Source organism: Verticillium dahliae, genomic scaffold, assembly GCF_000150675.1.
Source record: "Verticillium dahliae VdLs.17 supercont1.21 genomic scaffold, whole genome shotgun sequence".
In the NCBI taxonomy this organism is placed as follows: domain Eukaryota; kingdom Fungi; phylum Ascomycota; class Sordariomycetes; order Glomerellales; family Plectosphaerellaceae; genus Verticillium; species Verticillium dahliae.
Genome location: NW_009276924.1, coordinates 285,343 through 302,703, shown reverse-complemented (window position 1 = coordinate 302,703; position 17,361 = coordinate 285,343). Strand labels below are relative to the sequence as shown.

Sequence of the window (17,361 nt, the reverse complement as noted above, 5' to 3'; positions counted from 1 at the left end):
TTGCTCCTCCTCTGCTTACATCGTGATTGCTTACAACGACGCTACGGAGATGGGACAGGTGCCTCAACCTTGTCCCATGCTGGAGTGCCGTCGAAACCTCATTTCACTGCCTGTAGCCTGTGGCAGTAAAGTCTCCTGGCGAGGGGTTCAGAGGCTCCGAGACATTGCGACCGTCCCGAGGGAAAGGACGTGCCCCCCGGCCTAGTCGATTCGCAGCTTTTCTCAGCCGAGGCTGGAGTGTTTGAGTTTGCATGATGCCAATGGGAAGGGTGACGAGGACGGATGAGCCTCCGGCCTCCCGGTTTAGCTTCTGTAGACAGCCCACGTCTATCCTACCTTGGGTAGCTATCTACCTCCTCAGGACTCCTCAAGAGAACATGGACGCGTCCACCGACGAACGATGAAAGGAAATAAAAAAATTCAAATAAAAAACTTGATGAAGATCCGCTCCTGTCTGGTGCAACCCTTTCGGATTTTCGGACCCCTTCTGACATCTGACAGCGTGGGGTTCAACTCCCAACACAACAGACCAAATTGCTAGGTACTCTTGGTACCTACCTAGGTAGGTACTGTATCTAGGTACCTTGGGATTTTGGTGTATTCCCTCCTCGCTTTGGGCAGGTGCGAGGGACTACTTTAGGCGCTTGCTAGCTGCATGGCGAAGGCGCCTGTGTTCGGCACCTTGTGTGCTGTGGAGGTCGTCTCGCGCCATACCTTAGCTACCTTACCTACCTACCTAGTAGGTATCCATCTGCCAGCTCTCTCTCCCGCCCCCCACGGTCTGGTGTCAACGCTTCTCTGGTCGTCTTCCATGCTGCTCATCACATCCTTCCATCACGTTCCTCACCCTAGCTGCTTCTCGCTTCTCGCTTCTCGCTTCTCGCTTCTCGCTTCGGCGTTATCGTCTTTTCCAAGAGAACGCGAGGAGAGCCGCCTCTTCTTCTCTCGAGGGCGAGCACGTACAGAATTCCTGGGACCCCTACCGAGCGGAGGAGGCGGATCATACCTTCACCTAGCCCCCCAAGCCCCCCTCGAGACGAAGATTCCACGGCCCTTCTCCCGTTTCCATGCATGATCAACATGTTTCGCTGGCAATTGAATCTCCGCGCTTTTCCTAGCGTCATCGCTTCCGGTACTCGCAGTGTCGATCATCAGTCACCGAGCGTGGTTCTCCAACTTTCACCGAGATGATCCTCTACGCACGTACGAACCAAACGCAGGATCCGATGAGAGCACCTTGTTCTATCTATCCTTTGAAACCCCCCCACGTGCCCGGGATGTGGCCAGGAGCCCGACCCAGGCCCAGAAACGGCGGTGGGCGAGGGGGAGTATACCTTGTATACCAAGGTGAGGGGCGGGCCATGACTTGGACCTTTGGGGGGAACTCCTCAGGGTCCTCTTGTCTCAGCTGGCTGCGTAATGATATTGTCCTTTTTGATAGAGGCTTCAGCACCAAGGCAGTGGCTTCGCATGGCTGATGTGGGGGTGAATGGTTCGGTTCTGCAGTGGCTGCTTCGCTGGCTCCCCTCGTCGTTCCGTCATGGTTGACGACACCCTGCTCAAGGCTTGTTGGGGTGAGGGGACACGGGCGGGAAGGGAAGGGGAGGCGAGGCAAGGCGAAGGGGGGGGGGGGGGAAGAGACAAGACTCCAAATGTCATCAGTGGCAGCAAGGGTCGGGGAAGACATCCTGAGGAGCTTCCCTTGTCGGCAGACCAGGCAAGCACACCGCAACCACGTAGGCGAGCCCACGCGTTGATAGGACGGGCCGTCTTTATGTCGACCGACGGAGTCGGAGCACTCTCCCGCCCGCCCCTGCTTCATCGATAAACGCGTTCCAGCCGCAGGCATGGCGAAAACCAAAAAAACGCCCCCTCCGGCTTTTTTTCCCTCCCTTTCGCCCCCCCCCCCCCCCTATATGTGAAGCCTGTTCTTGGTCAAGCGTGGACCGGGAGCGCGACGAATGCCAAGACTGCGGGAGCTGCCACCAGCCTTATGGCTCGTGGGTCTCGTCTCTGGGAGGGGCAGTGGGGGGGGGGAACTATGTTACCGCAGGACGACGGAGCTTGCCATCGTAGCCTTCACCAGTGTACATGTAGCTTTCAAGTCCAACGTTGCGATTCAGGCCAGCCTGTTCCCTCCCTGCAGGCCGAGCTGACCGGCATGTCGAAATACTCGTCCCCCTCCCCCCTCCCCCAAAAGCCTGAGGACGGCAAGTCTGACATCCTTTTGAGAGGGTTACAGTGACCGAGCAACCACGAGGCGGCCTGCGTCATGGGCCAAGTCAAGTCACATTCGATGGAAAACCACACGGTGCCTCGTTGCAAGGCCGCTGGCTTACTTTCAGCCGCCCCCATGCCGCGTTTGCGGAAGTGATAGTCTAGCTACCTTACTTAGTAACAAGTAACGTACCTCAGCATGTAACGCACGCAGATATATGTTCCAAAAGACATAGAAACGACGCTGTCCCTGTCGCGTCCCCCTCCTCCCCCCTTCTTTCCCCGCCATGTAACACACGCCGTAAACCCGGCTCCAGGCATTCCGCCCGCAACGAACAAGCTCGCGACGGCCAATCACTCGAACCGAAAGAGGAAAATAAAAGGACAGAAATCCCTACTGGTAATGCAAGCCCCTGGCCCTGGCCTCCATTCTTCCTACGAGAGCCGACGGACGCCGCTTGCAGGAAGGACGCCGGCTACGCACCCCCCCAACCTCGGGTTGTAGCATACATGTACACGATGCCGCGAGACGCAGCGGCGTGGCCTGCGGAACCCCCCCGCGCCGGCCGGTCCGAACGGTCCGAACGATCAGACAAGACCTTCCCCGCGCCAGGTGTCGCGAGGTGAAAGGCCTCGTACTCTCTCGCTTGACGCAACGCATGCACTTGACGTGGACCTCGTCGGCGAAAGCGGACAGCTCCGCATGCAATATTGTCATACTGTGTGACATGCTCGTTGCAAGCTCAACGAAGCCTGGGCTTCCTGACGGGGCATGGCATAGCATGGCTTCGCGGGCTGGTCGACCAAATCAACGGGGCGCCAACGTCTCGTCATGGAATCAAGGCATCGCGGAGTAAGAGGTAGAGGCTTCGACTCGAACCCGTCCTGTGCGTGCGGGGGAGGGTCGAGTTTCCGTATACTAGCCAGGCGGGACCCAGGCAGGCATGGTCAAGGTATCCAGTGGTGACACGAGTTATCATGAACTGTTGATCTTGGGTCATGCTTCATATTCAAGGGTAGAAGACAAGACGTTTAGCACGTGCCATTGCGTGCCCCTTTCCTTGGGGTAAAAACAAAAGAAGATCCGATGACGCCGTAGGTTCCCGATCCAAACGAGTTCCATATCCCATCCAAAACCCCAATAATTCCTGCACAATGCAGGCTCGAAGATTCGCTCCCAACAAGAGCTCCCGAAATTCAAATCAACGATGAAAATGGCGCAAGACGGCAAGTCTTCTCGTAGCCATGTCCATTGAATATACGACGATGTATCATATTTTGCTAGACGTTGAACCAAGTGATTTCCAAGAGTCTAGTCCCTTGTCGCGTGCTCGTCGCCGAATGGGCTGGTACCGCGCTCGTGACGCTCCTGGACGCTCTGGCGTTTCGATTTCCTGTCGGGTCCTTGTGCCGCCCGCTTCGTCGCCTCTTCGATCACGGCACTCAGGCTCGTTGTGCTCTGGCGAGGCCCAATGCTTGGGGGATCGGAAAAGGGACCTTGATCAACCGAAGGGCTCTCGTCAATGACGGTGACGGCGTTGGAGTCACGAATAGAAGTTGAGCTCGAGGCTGTCCGGCCGGCAGTCACGGACGATTCGTCGTCTGTTCTGGAGCCAACGCTGACCTGCTTCACCTGGTTACCGCTTCCAAGACGGATGACTTGGGCGCGGCCCTGAGTAGCCGTCGTGGTGCTCGCATTGTTGAGGAATGTCGAGCCAACGCTGAATGTGCTGTCCCTAGGCTTGGCAGCATCGAACTTGCCGTAGTCAATGCTCGGGACGGGAGGTGTAACCTCGCCGCCGGCCGAGCCACCCATGGATTTGACGCTGACCATGGCAGCCTTTGCCCTCATACCAGTCTGCGCTGGGGCCACGACGACGGCATTCTTGCCGTAGATGGTAGAGGCAATGCTTGGAGCAATGCTGGAGCGAGGAGCGTAAGAGGTGCGAGCGTAGGACATGCGATCGCTATCCCCAGACAGACCAGAGTACGTAGAATCCCGTAGATCGCCGGGCACAAAGAAGTGCTGGTCCTCGTAGCTGGGGCTGCTAGAGGCGAGGCTTGAGGCGTGCATGGGGATGGGCGGGACTGGGGGTACGAGCAGAGTTGGCGAAGTCGGTGTAGCGCGATTCGTAACACCGGGGATGTAGGCGATCTGTATGATGTTGGAGGCGCGTGTGAGAACCGTCGAAGCGATCGAGTGGACCGTGTGGACTGATGAGCGCTTGTCGCGGCGGGCACCGAATTCCTTTTCGGCCTCGACTCTGTGGTCGGGCTCATCCTCGTAGGATTCCTGTGCGATCTGGTGCTGACGTCGAGGCTTGATACAGAATCTCCAGACTAGATAGGTTACGACGGCGATGGCAATGACGCCACCCACGACACCTCCCGCGATGGCACCCGTATTGGGCTTCTTGTCGCTCTTGTCTTCGGGAGCGACTGTCGCGTCCTTGCGGCATACAGCTTTGGCGCACGAATTGCATGTTGGAACAGTGAAGGTGCAGACTTCGCCCGAAGAGCATGTGACACCTTGACATGTCAGTCCGCTATTCTCACACTCGATGCAGCCTGCCTGCCTGGGCGCAAGAAGAGCTACGAAGAACGTGTTAGCAAGACAGCAAAACGATGAGGGAGATGCTATCGCTGGCGATCGTGGTTCAATCAAGCAACGTACCGGAGGAGAGCTCCTCGAGAGAACGAAAGTAGAGGTTCGAGTCGGATGCAGCCATGACTGTGACAATCCTGGGGTGGTGCTGCTCTGGGTGAACCGATGTGGTGTCAGGGCTTAGATCGTCGTGACGGAGACAAACGGTCGAAGATTGTCGATCGCCAGATGGCTGAAGAGTGTCGATCGCCAGATGGCTGAAGAGTGTCGATCGCAAGACAGTCGAGGGTCCGAGTCAGATAGCCAAGAGTGCGAGGTCGACTGTCGAACGACAACCGCGACGTTCGGCGGTAGCTGCAGAGAAGTCTGAAAAAGCGACGTCGTGAGACGATGAATGCGAAAAGATGAAACGAATGAAATAGGAGACTATGCTCTGAATAGGCGTATGGAATGGTGGTGAGGCGTTCCTCAGGAAGGGTTGGAATGGAAGCCGGACGAGGGAATTCGCGGTGCGTAACGAGTGGATGGTGAGACTAGCTCGAGGGGATGGGTTGGCGTAAGGGTCGGTCGGGATGTACGTGGCTTGCGACCACGACTATGCGACGGAATAAGAGAATGAAAATAGCATCAGAGGGCTGAACCTCGGGTGACTGGAAGAGTGATTGACGGCGGGATCCAGATTCAAAGTGTTGTCGGTCTCAGATGTTGTTCGAGATGCTTGATGACGGCGACGGGACCTGATGGTGTCGTGTAAAGGGAAAAGGTAAGGAGATGAGAAGAGACGGACGAACAGACAAGACAAGGCAAGGAGTCGAATCTGGGGAGGGGGGCCTGGCCAGACGCAGCTGGGCTGTTGAACAAAAGCCAAAGGCAGGAGGCAAGGGGGTAGGAAGAGGAGGGGGGGAAGTTACCATGCAATGGACCAACAGGCGACTGGACCTTGGGCCCGTCGTGTCCGGTATTGCTACAGCCCCTGTCAACGGTGGCATTAGGCGATTACGGTGGTGCATTGGCGGGCAACCTACAGGTGTCAGCCCGCTGGAAAGAGTTGCTCAACAACGCCTGAGGACGCTTTACCCCCGCTAGAGGACCGTCTCGAGATTGGGCTCCGCAAAGGGGCTGCGTTTTAGCGAAACGCAGCACACTGAACTTTCAAGGTTGATTGGTCTGGCCTGGTCTGGTGGCACTGTCTCTTACTCTGGTACCCGCTCATGATTGGCTAAACCTTCTAACCTGCTTCCATCTTTCTCCACCAGCCCCTGTCCGCCTGCCCTCCTGGGACGCTCCTGCTGTACAGTACTGTAGGACAGCGGGAAGACGATGCTGCCGCACTCAAGTGTTCCCCGTTCCTCGACGGACCTGTTTGAGAGGTCAGACCGACCGAGGCCAGCCTGGAAGACGTGCCGTTCCCTCCCTTTCGGGGGTGGATCGTGAGCGTGCGCTCGCGTTGGTCTTCTACATGTAGACAAGATCAATCGCGGTTCTCTCCTCTGGGATCTCCTCTGAGAGACGGATGGGAATTCAATTCGGTGGTCCACAGACCCTTGTTGCTCATCTTTGTGTCAATTTGTCTTTACCAAGATCGTAGTATCCTTCGCGCGACCCCAAAGGGACTCGGAGTCTAGACCCGTCCATGTTATGTGCTCTGTTGATCGTCTCCACGCCAGAGACAACTGTTGGATCCATGGCGGGGTTTTCAAACACGCGGACACAGGGTCCAATTACCATAGCAAGACGTGAACATCATAGCCCTTTGGAGGTTTGAACTCACATAGGGGCTGCAGAACCTTCAACTTCGCCAAGTTTTGAGCGACTATTTCGTCAATGATCGCCCACACCACAATATCACCGGTGACCCTCGGACTGCCATAGGTGCCTCTGGCTGGACCCCGACCGTGCCGTACATCTCGACCACATGCAGAATGTAACCACTGAAGAGACGCTGAAGAGACGCTGTAGAGACAGGCGCCGCTTTGTCATGTGGGCATGCCGCCGCTTGACAACCGAGGCCACGACTGTTCTTCCTGGACAAACCAGTCTGGACAGGTCGATCCCCGTGTCTTCCTTCCGCCGGCACGATTGCCGTGACACGTAATCTGAAAATGGAGCATGTGGCAGCTTGACTGCTGCGGCGCCTGGCTTGAGACGGCAGCTGTTGGATGACGTTCAATCTTGTAGAGTGTCTCTGTCAATCTGGTGACAGAAATCTGACAGTGCTACAAAGGAGACCCACGATTTGTGCAGGATTGGTGACAGTTGTCAATGTCCCAACAATGCACGTGACCGGAAGAGATCACTGTGCATCGCAGAGAGTTCTATGGGTATGTGCCCATATAATGCTAAGATGGAAGCGTAGGTTCAAGATCTAGGGAGAGCTTATTGTCGATCCATTCATGCGTCAGGCTTTTTGGTTTCGCCGCCCCTGAAAGGCTTCAGCATGCTGGGTGACGACTACATGGTAAAAGCCGCGATGGAAGGCTTGGTGCAGACCATGGTCAAAGGTTTTCGTGGCTGAGATGCGAGGAAAAGGGAGTCTCACGTGCACCGCCTCCTCTCTTTCACAGTCAGACAATGCCAGTCCATTGAGGTCTGTTTCTTTCTTGCGAGGCGAAGGCGATGATCAGCCCCTATCTCATCTTGCTATTTTTGGACCAAGCACGAATCGCTACTGGCCTGTTTCTTGCAGGCAAACACGAGCCAGGCCAGAGCTCGTATTCCTTCCGAGCCACCGCGTTTTGCTGGCTACCTATCGCTACCATGGGCCAACCTCTGCATTTCCTCTTGATGCTTTGATGATGGAGGATATCGGGCCTTCGCGTCTTGATTTTGCAAACGACATGAGATGCGTCTCTTGCCCGCTTTGCTCCGGCCGATGAAACGCAGACAAGCAATGGGACAAGAGGACCAAAGGACCACTGAAGCCTGTAGAGGCCGCCCAAGACTGACTAGCGCCACAAGAGGGTGTTTCAGCATGCCGCTCTGGCGCTGGAGGAACCCTGAAGCCAGGCCTGGCGGGCAGTACTTCGCCCTGGTCACTGCTGGCACAGCATTCAGGAGGGTCCACTAACATGGCACAGTGTCTGTTCATCTGGGAAAGGGGTTGGGCAGGTAGGTACTTGCGATCGTCGCGGAAACTGGATTGGTGATGACTTACTCGCCCCTACTGTCTGTGGATTGCAGTGGACAGGGCGCAGTGTGCACAGGTACTGTGGGCGCTGTGTCTGTGTGGATTGTGCCTTGCCTCTGAACACTAGGTACCTACCTTGCCTACCTAGGTACTGGCAGAAAACCTCGAAGCTGAACCTGGAATTCCCCAGCTGCAGGAATGCTTGCTTGCTGCGGTGCCAACGCCAATAACGACTGGAGCCTCGGGTACTTGCGTCAGGTAGGAGGCAGGTATTCGTAGCTTGCATCATCGCTCACGCCGACTTCTAAATCAACCCGATGCCAGCCACTTCTTCCAATGCAACGCTGGGCGGGCCCTCGATGAGAGAAAAAAAAAATCCCAGCAGGACCGGGCTTGGAAGACAAGGCAGAAAAGCACGGTGGATGCATCGCACCAGCATAGAGCGTGGGAGGCGATCTTCGCTCTTCGCTCTCCGCCGGGCTCGCAAGGGCCACCCGAGGGCCGGGGCGTGACGTAGTGCCTCCTGAGTCCCGCTTTTTTCTTTTCTGGGCAGTGCATGCTGGGGGGGAAGCAGGTCTGTGTCGCGTATGTACTGTGGTGTACCCGCTGCTTGCCGCCGCCGCGATGACGGGGATTCAGTGCCGGTACTGGGCTGCAAGTACCTTCGCCTCTGGGCCGTCTAGGCATCGTGTACCATGTGCAGGTTTTTCACGAGGCGGCATGGCGGGATATTGAGGGCAATGGGAAGCGGGCTTGGACTGCTCTGGTGGAAATTTCCGTACTCGTGCCCAAGGCAACGGAGCATCCGAAGCAGCCCGCTGAACCAGTTGATGAGAGGCCGAAAAAAGAGCATGATGCAAGCTCAGCCACAGCTGGAGCTGATGGACGGCTCAGATGTCACTCACAGTTGACTTTACCTTGCCTGTTAGGTACCATTTCGCACCGGGACGACCCAGGCTAGCCTGGTTCTTGCAGGTGCAGTGCCCATCAGCATCAGCAGCCCGCCAGTCACCAAGCACCAACACAACGCCATCATCCCAGATTCACACCATCTTCCCCGTAGACCCTCTTTTAGCTGTTGTCTCGTCCACGTCCTGCCCAGATCGCACAAAGCCTCCTCTTCCCCCTTTCTCCCCTACACCCTGAAAACTGTACCAAACATCACTCATTCCCACCTTTTCTTCCCTAGGTGGTGAGCCCTGCACTTGTTGTATCTTCATCACACCACTCTTTTTCATCAGGGGCCAGCCGTTCCTCCTTGACAACTGCTGCACACCCTTTCGCCTACGATATTCTAAGACGAAAATACCAACTGGTGATACTGCTGCGTCGGCATTGAACCTGGACGCGGAGATATTCAATTTGACGTTGCTGTTGCGACTCTATCTTCACAGCGTCTCCTCACCTCCACATCGACCCGTCTGACGTTACAATAAACCTCCTCGAACCTTAATAACAATGGCTTACCGCGGCGGCGGGCCCAACGACTACGAAGGTCACGATTTGCAGGACCTTCCACCCGGGAGCGGCAACGGCAGCAGGGTAAGCTTCCATCATGCCCCTTCCGACTTCTTTCAGACGTACTCGTCAACCAACACAATGGCTAACATGTACGTCGCACACAGTATCACTTGCCTCCTCAGGACGAAGGTGTTGATGATGTTGGCCAATCCCTCCTCCGCGACCCTCATGCCCGCGGCACTTCCCCCTACGAACACCATCTCGGTGCACAAGAACCACCAGCCCGTCCGGTCTCGGCCTATAGCTTGACAGAATCGTATGCTCCGGATGCTGGCTCGCGAACTCCTGCCCCTCCCCCCGACAATTTTGGCGTTGGCACGGGCTATAGCCAAGAGCTTGACCCTCAGAATGGTGGCTTCGGCTATGGCCGGCCTGCCTCGACCGTCGATACGGACGAGAGCTGGGTCCGCCGTCAGCAGCCTGGTGCCCAGACCGGCGGTCTCAAGCGCTACGCAACCAGGAAGATCAAGCTCCAGCAGGGTTCCGTCCTCAGCATCGACTATCCTGTACCCAGTGCCATCAAGAATGCCGTGCAGCCCAAGTATCGCGATGTCGAGGGCGGTAGCGAGGAGTTCATGAAGATGCGCTACACTGCCGCAACCTGCGACCCTAACGACTTCACACTGAAGAACGGATACGATCTGCGGCCTCGCATGTACAACCGACACACCGAAGTCCTCATCGCTATCACGTACTACAATGAAGACAAAAACCTGCTGTCTAGAACGCTGCATGGTGTGATGCAGAACATTCGAGACATTGTCAACCTGAAAAAGTCAACATTCTGGAACAAGGGTGGCCCTGCCTGGCAGAAGATTGTCGTCTGTCTTGTTTTCGACGGTATCGAGAAGGCTGACAAGAATGTTCTTGACGTGCTCGCCACGGTCGGTATCTACCAAGACGGAGTCGTCAAGAAGGACGTTGACGGCAAGGAGACCATCGCGCATATCTTTGAGTACACCAGTCAGCTCTCGGTTACTCCCAACCAGCAGCTCATCCGCCCAGTCGATGATGGCCCTTCGACTCTCCCCCCGGTTCAGTTCATCTTCTGTCTCAAGGGCAAGAACAGCAAGAAGATCAACTCGCACAGGTGGCTCTTCAACGCCTTTGGTCGCATCCTGAACCCTGAAATCTGCATCCTGCTCGATGCGGGTACCAAGCCCAGCCCGCGTTCGCTTCTCGCACTGTGGGAGGGATTCTACAACGACAAGGATCTTGGCGGTGCCTGTGGTGAGATTCACGCCATGCTGGGCAAGGGCGGCAAGAAGCTGCTGAACCCTCTGGTTGCCGTCCAGAACTTCGAGTACAAGATTTCCAACATTCTGGACAAGCCTCTCGAGAGCTCTTTCGGCTACGTTTCCGTCTTGCCTGGTGCCTTCTCTGCCTATCGTTTCCGAGCCATTATGGGTCGGCCCTTGGAGCAGTACTTCCACGGCGATCACACTCTGTCCAAGATTCTTGGGAAGAAGGGCATCGACGGCATGAACATTTTCAAGAAGAACATGTTCTTGGCTGAGGATCGAATTCTCTGCTTCGAGCTCGTCGCCAAAGCAGGCCAGAAATGGCACTTGAGCTACATCAAGGCTGCCAAGGGCGAGACCGACGTTCCCGAGGGCGCCGCTGAATTCATCAGCCAGCGTCGTCGTTGGCTCAACGGTTCATTCGCCGCCTCTCTTTACTCCCTGATGCACTTCGGGCGTATGTACAAGAGTGGCCACAACCTCATCCGCATGTTCTTCTTCCACATCCAGCTTATCTACAACGTCCTGAACGTCATCTTCACCTGGTTCAGTTTGGCCTCGTACTACCTGACCACGTCTATCATCATGAACCTTGTCGGCACACCGACGGAGGCGTCTGCAGACTCATCGGCACACACTGCCTGGCCCTTCGGCGACAGCGCAACGCCCATCATCAACTCTATTCTCCAATATCTTTACCTGGCTTTCCTCGTCATCCAGTTTGTTCTGGCTCTGGGTAACCGTCCCAAAGGATCCAAGTTTACCTACATTGCGTCATTCATTGTCTTCGGCTTCATCCAGACCTACATCCTCGTGCTTTCGGGATATCTTGTTGCCAGGGCTTTCAACACACCTATCGGCGACCAAATCAGCCTCGAATCTGGCAAGGCTTTTGTCGACAGTTTCTTCGGAGGAGACAACGCGGCTGGTGTTATTCTTGTTGCCCTTGTCACGATTTACGGCCTCAACTTTATTGCCTCGTTCATGTACCTTGATCCCTGGCACATGTTCCACTCTTTCCCCTACTACCTGGTTCTGATGTCGACGTACATTAACATTCTCATGGTGTACGCATTCAACAACTGGCATGACGTGTCTTGGGGTACCAAGGGATCAGACAAGGCCGAGGCTCTGCCTTCTGCTCACATCAGCAAGGGTGAGAAGGGCGAGGAGGCAGTTGTTGAGGAAATCGACAAGCCGCAGGAGGATATCGACAGCCAATTCGAGCAGACTGTGCGCCGTGCCCTCGAGCCTTTCAAGGAGGTCGAGGAGGTTGAGAAGCGGGATGTCGAGGACTCTTACAAGTCTTTCCGTACTGGCCTGGTCGTTTCTTGGCTCTTCTCCAACGCGGCTCTCATTGTCTTCATCACTACTGACGACTTCAACGCTTTTGGTTTCTCCGTAAGTGCTGCAATATCCTGTCTCGCCGTGCTGAGCTAACACGTGTTCTAGGACGACCCCAATGGACGTTCCGCGGCCTTCTTCTCCTTCCTGCTGTACTCCACGGCTGTGCTGGCGCTGGTTCGTTTCACCGGTTTCCTCTGGTTCTTGGGCAAGACCGGCATCATGTGCTGCATTGCCAGGCGGTAAGCTGGGTCTTACACGCCAAAGCACAAGCACAGGCTTCCCCTCGCGGCAGCTCTGTACCTTACGATTATGGATTCTCGAGGAAAGTTTGTACAAGCTGTGTGGTTCACTAGAAGGACTCGGCGGCGTTTTTTGTGTTGTACCAAAGTGGTTTTACAGTAATAAGGCACAAAACTATTCCCAATCTTTGGCCACCAAAAAAGACTATGTGTAGGATCACCGGGGTACCAAACCTTTTTTGCAGTACATGAAGATAAATATTCAGGTCTTTTTTCGTTATTCATAATGTGCAGTGACGGTTGCTTGGATCGTGCTACGAATCGTGCTACCTTGATGATGGATGTACCTTCGGAATATCTTCGGATGAGTTGACAATGTCTTTGACTCCTGCCTTATCGCTGATAAGGCAGGGATGGATGGCATCACTGAACCCCCCCCCCCCCCCCCTACCAGTTAGGCGGGTAGTGGCAAGCGTCAGGGGTTCATCCGCTCAATACAACAACTAAATCCCTTTGACGACGACTAAACACAACTGCGCGCTGCCGCAGACCTGCGAGCTCCCCTATAGTCTGCAAACTACTCTGGCCAGCCGTGCATCTGCTGTTGGTTCCCTCCCTCCCGTCACCTCCCATCTTCACGAGCCGCTTTCAAATAGAGGGGTTGCCTTGGCCAGGTCCACGGCCCGCGCAGTCGCCATGTTGAAGATTTGGTCCATGGTATGTTGCCGCGCTCCAGGCAAGACTACTTCGCAGACTGACGGCTCCGGGCGCGCTTATAGAAAAAAGAGCAGCAAAAAGCTGAGAATGCCGAGAATGCAGCAGCAGGCGGCAAGAAGAAGAAGGTGACGGCAGCGCAACTACGCGTGCAAAAGGGTTTGTGGCTCCCCCCTTCCACCCACAATCCCAACCTGACATGTCGCTAACTTGCTGCTCGCGCCCAGATCTGTCGGAGCTCTCCCTGGGCAAGACGATGAAGACAGACTTTCCCGACCCGGACGACATCCTGCACTTTACGCTGACGATCGAGCCGGACGAGGGCATGTACCGTTCAGGCGTGTTCAACTTCACATTCGACATCAACCAAAACTTCCCGCACGACCCCCCGAAGGTGCGGTGTAAGGAAAAGATTTACCACCCGAACATCGACCTCGAGGGCAAGGTGTGCCTGAACATTCTGCGCGAGGACTGGAAGCCTGTGTTGAACTTGAACGCCGTCATCGTCGGCCTGCAGGTGCGTCTATGGAAACACCCTCCCCTCTTTGTGGCTCCGCAGTGAGTAGTCAGTCGGCTTACCGTTTTGACCGGCAGTTTCTCTTCCTCGAACCGAACGCCTCGGATCCCCTCAACAAGGAGGCTGCAGAGGACCTTCGATCGAACCGCGATGGCTTCAAGCGCAATGTTCGCGCCTCGATGGGCGGCGGCTCCGTTAAAGGCATAAGCTACGACCGGGTGCTGAAATAAGGGCGAATTGCAAGAAGAAGTGTGAGGCGGCGAGATTAGAAGCATAGTGGCTGGTGCAGCGGGATCGAAGTGTCGACTGACCCGCCGGTTGATCTACAGGTGGTGGTCCCTGGCTGGGTGCAGAGGAGCATTCCAGACGAGAAGCATTCCCAGCGGGTAAGGGTGGGCGCGGCGAACAAGGAACAAGGACATAGGCAGAAGCATGCAGCATTACATGGCGTTTTCACACTCTGCAGGCAGATGGGACTGGTGTCTGGGTCTCTGACTATGGTGATGCGCGGTTGGACTTGACATGGAGGAGTCACACTCGATTTGACCGGGCCAGGCCACGGTGGACATGGGCAGTCAGGCGCAGCACGCGGCGACCGGAGCACGACCGGGCTAGTGACTCACTGAGGACAGCCTCGCCTCCGATTATCGTGGCCACCGGTCGGCTTCCGCTGCTTCTCCAGGATCGGAGGCACAGCTACCTACCCCTGACCACCGGTCCCCGGCGTGGCCCCGACATCGTGTCACTGGCTGGCAACGATTTGTGTATGGTGGATGACTCCCCAGTGTGTAACTCCATTGAAGTGCTCCAGCACCGGAGGGGAAACCGGCGAGCCGACAATCTGTGGGATGGGCCCTCCTGGGTCCCTGAAGTCGGGGCGTCTCACAGGCATTCAGGGCACACTCCACACCGACAATCAGTCAGTAGTCAGACCTGGCAGCGACCAGATGGTAGCGTCTACCCCTCGTCAGGCCCAGACCCCTGCGGCGCCTCAAGTCGCCACTACCAATCACGAGCTTTCTGGGGCGGTGCTCCACATCGCAGCTCATCCCTCCAACAACGGTTCGCCGGTTCGCCGCAAGCAGGAGCAGCCCAGAGGTGCAGCGCCGAAGTCGGTGAGCTCTGACACTCTTCTGCTCCAATAAAAAATTTCCCCATTGAATTGACCTTGGTCATCCGTCAACTCCCTCCGAACACTTAAACTTGACTCTCAAACCCATTCCATTACCATCTTCCCTCCATCTCCCTCCTTGTCCGATTCCCCCAATCTCCCCTCAATCACACATCAGTCACAATGGCTTCCCGCAGCTTCTCCAAGGCCCTGCGCCCCATGGCGCGTCAATTGACCGCCACCGGCACCCAGCAGCGCACCTTTGTCGCCGCCAGGAGCTTGGTGCGAGCTTCCGCTCAGGTCACCAAGGCCTTCGCCGGCCCCGTCCAGCAGCAGGCTCGCGGTGTCAAGACCGTTGACTTTGCCGGCCACAAGGAGGACGTCTACGAGCGTGCCGACTGGCCCCAGGAGAAGCTCCTTGTACGTTTCCCTCGTCCTCTCATCCACCTCACCTCACCTAGGTACTCGGCTGTGACGGGACTTACCGCCCGGTCCGCCATGAGCGACTTTAGGGACATGTGACTAACAATTGCCCAAAGGACTACTTCAAGGACGACACCCTCGCCCTCATCGGCTACGGCTCCCAGGGTCACGGCCAGGGCCTCAACCTCCGTGACAACGGCCTCAACGTCATCATCGGCGTCCGCAAGAACGGCCAGTCCTGGAAGGACGCCCAGCAGGATGGCTGGGTCCCCGGCAAGAACCTGTTCGATGTTGATGAGGCCATCAGCCGTGGTACCATCATCATGAACCTCCTCTCCGACGCCGCTCAGAGCGAGACCTGGCCCGCCATCAAGCCCCAGCTCGTCAAGGGAAAGGTATGCAATCTGTCCTGAGAATAACACCTGTCTCTCAAGCTTTCCTGAGCGCGAGTCATGTGGCTAACCTAATATTCTAGACCCTCTACTTCTCCCACGGCTTCTCCCCCGTCTTCAAGAAGGAGACCAAGGTCGACGTCCCCACCGACATTGATGTCATCCTCGTCGCCCCCAAGGGCTCCGGCCGCACCGTCCGCTCCCTCTTCCGTGAGGGCCGCGGCATCAACTCCTCCTTCGCCGTGTTCCAGGACGTCACCGGCAAGGCCCGCGAGAAGGCCCAGGCCCTCGGTGTCGCCATTGGCTCCGGCTACCTGTACGAGACGACCTTTGAGAAGGAGGTCATCTCTGACCTGTACGGTGAGCGTGGCTGCCTCATGGGCGGTATCCACGGCATGTTCCTCGCCCAGTACGAGGTCCTCCGTGAGCGCGGCCACAGCCCCAGCGAGGCCTTCAACGAGACCGTCGAGGAGGCCACCCAGTCCCTGTACCCCCTGATCGGTGCCAACGGCATGGACTGGATGTACGAGGCCTGCTCCACGACCGCCCGCCGCGGTGCCATCGACTGGAGCCCCAAGTTCAAGGACGCCCTGAAGCCCGTCTTCAACGACCTGTACAACGCTGTCGAGGACGGCACCGAGACGAGGCGTTCGCTCGAGTACAACAGCCAGAAGGACTACAGGCAGAAGTTCGAGGCTGAGATGGAGGAGATCCGCAACCTCGAGATCTGGCGCGCCGGCAAGGCTGTCCGCAGCCTGCGTCCCGAGAACCAGAAGTAAAGCAGTGCGTCATGATGGCCCGCGGGGCAGCGCGGGGAAGGGCCTGTCAGAAGTGTTTCATTGCTTGGGAACTTGGGCTTTTTATGCGGGGGGATCGTGTACTCTATGCTGTGCGCTCGGCGGCTTTTCTGGGAATCTGGGCTTCCCCAAAAGTTTGATATCCGTTGAGCTCGCTCAATCCATGCTTTTCGCGTTACCAACCCTTTTTTTTCATCGTCTGTCTGTCCCTTGAATGATCAGCGCGTGATGTCGCAGCATAGCTCTTGTGGTTTGGTGCCGCGGCACCATGTGCCAATGAGGCGGCTGCTCAATCAATGTCTTTGGGTGTGCGATGTTTGTGAAGGTGGTCTGGGCATTTTGGCCGACGGCCGAAATCGCTGCGGCCCTGCTGCTCTCGCCCTGCAGGCCCATGTCCCAGATGCATGCTCCCTGGTTTTTTTTTTCGAACCCACCACCCCCAATGCACGAACGAATATTGGCAAACGACGCGGGTTCCAAGCTGATGGTTGTGGGTTTGTGGGAGGAGGGTCCGGCACGTGCCGCCAGCTGTCTATGTGAGTCCTGCCCCTTGGCTGTTTTGGCAGTTACATGGCTTGCATGGTACTTGTCATCTTGCTGTGGGAAAGGCTCCAAGCACCGTTTCCTGATGCCCAGGAGCGGGATTTAATGGCGCACACCTGTGTTGTATCTCACACCCGTTCTCACCCTGGGATTATAATACACACAGCATGTCTCTTCTCCCTATCGGTTCGGTGGTGTAGTTGGTTTATCACGTCAGTCTAACATCTGTCCTACAGAGTTCACTGAAGGTCGGGAGTTCGAGCCTCCCCTGAATCATTTTTTGAGTTTTATTGTCATTCATGCATGTCGCTCACCCATGGTCAGCCACCCCGGTTGGTTGCCCCTATCCTGTGCTGCATCACTCTTCTTTTTATTTCCCCCTCGCTCTCTACAGCAGGGCGCTGCTGTGGGGCAAATGACGGAGGACGTGGGCGACCCAGACGTGGCCAGTCGTCAGTGGCAGGGCCTGCCGGTACCTGCATCGTGTGCGCATGCGGTTACTGGGTCAACGGCCCTTACATGCCGGCTGATGCGCTGCGAGGTGCTGTTTTCTGCCACGGGCCACTG

At 56.5% G+C, this 17,361-nt stretch overlaps 4 protein-coding genes and 1 non-coding gene across 5 annotated transcripts; 4 read left to right on the top strand and 1 right to left on the bottom strand.

The window, feature by feature from the left end:
- Positions 1 to 3,529: 3,529 nt before the first annotated feature.
- On the bottom strand, positions 3,530 to 5,534 carry VDAG_08592 (uncharacterized protein; the record flags this gene model as incomplete). The annotated part of the gene is made up of 2 exons (XM_009652901.1): positions 4,892 to 5,534; positions 3,530 to 4,746 (listed from the first exon to the last, which is right to left on the bottom strand). Exons 1-2 carry the CDS (start codon positions 4,944 to 4,946, stop codon positions 3,530 to 3,532), a joined length of 1,272 nt encoding a protein of 423 aa, XP_009651196.1. The 5' UTR covers positions 4,947 to 5,534.
- A 3,873-nt stretch (positions 5,535 to 9,407) lies between these two features.
- On the top strand, positions 9,408 to 12,482 carry VDAG_08591 (chitin synthase; the record flags this gene model as incomplete). Its single annotated transcript, XM_009652900.1, has 3 exons — positions 9,408 to 9,491; positions 9,593 to 12,112; positions 12,164 to 12,482. The coding sequence occupies 3 exons, from the start codon at positions 9,408 to 9,410 to the stop codon at positions 12,299 to 12,301; spliced, it is 2,742 nt and encodes a 913-aa protein (XP_009651195.1). The 3' UTR covers positions 12,302 to 12,482.
- A 313-nt stretch (positions 12,483 to 12,795) lies between these two features.
- Positions 12,796 to 13,762, top strand: VDAG_08590 (NEDD8-conjugating enzyme Ubc12). Its single transcript, XM_009652899.1, has 4 exons — positions 12,796 to 13,014; positions 13,077 to 13,170; positions 13,239 to 13,528; positions 13,606 to 13,762. The coding sequence occupies exons 1-4, from the start codon at positions 12,994 to 12,996 to the stop codon at positions 13,756 to 13,758; spliced, it is 558 nt and encodes a 185-aa protein (XP_009651194.1). The 5' UTR covers positions 12,796 to 12,993; the 3' UTR covers positions 13,759 to 13,762.
- A 1,018-nt stretch (positions 13,763 to 14,780) lies between these two features.
- On the top strand, positions 14,781 to 16,431 carry VDAG_08589 (ketol-acid reductoisomerase). The gene is made up of 3 exons (XM_009652898.1): positions 14,781 to 15,059; positions 15,179 to 15,457; positions 15,538 to 16,431. The coding sequence occupies exons 1-3, from the start codon at positions 14,823 to 14,825 to the stop codon at positions 16,231 to 16,233; spliced, it is 1,212 nt and encodes a 403-aa protein (XP_009651193.1). The 5' UTR covers positions 14,781 to 14,822; the 3' UTR covers positions 16,234 to 16,431.
- A 548-nt stretch (positions 16,432 to 16,979) lies between these two features.
- VDAG_20231 lies at positions 16,980 to 17,070 on the top strand. The gene has a single exon. It is a non-coding gene; the product is annotated as a tRNA-Val (tRNA).
- The last annotated feature ends 291 nt before the right edge of the window (positions 17,071 to 17,361 follow it).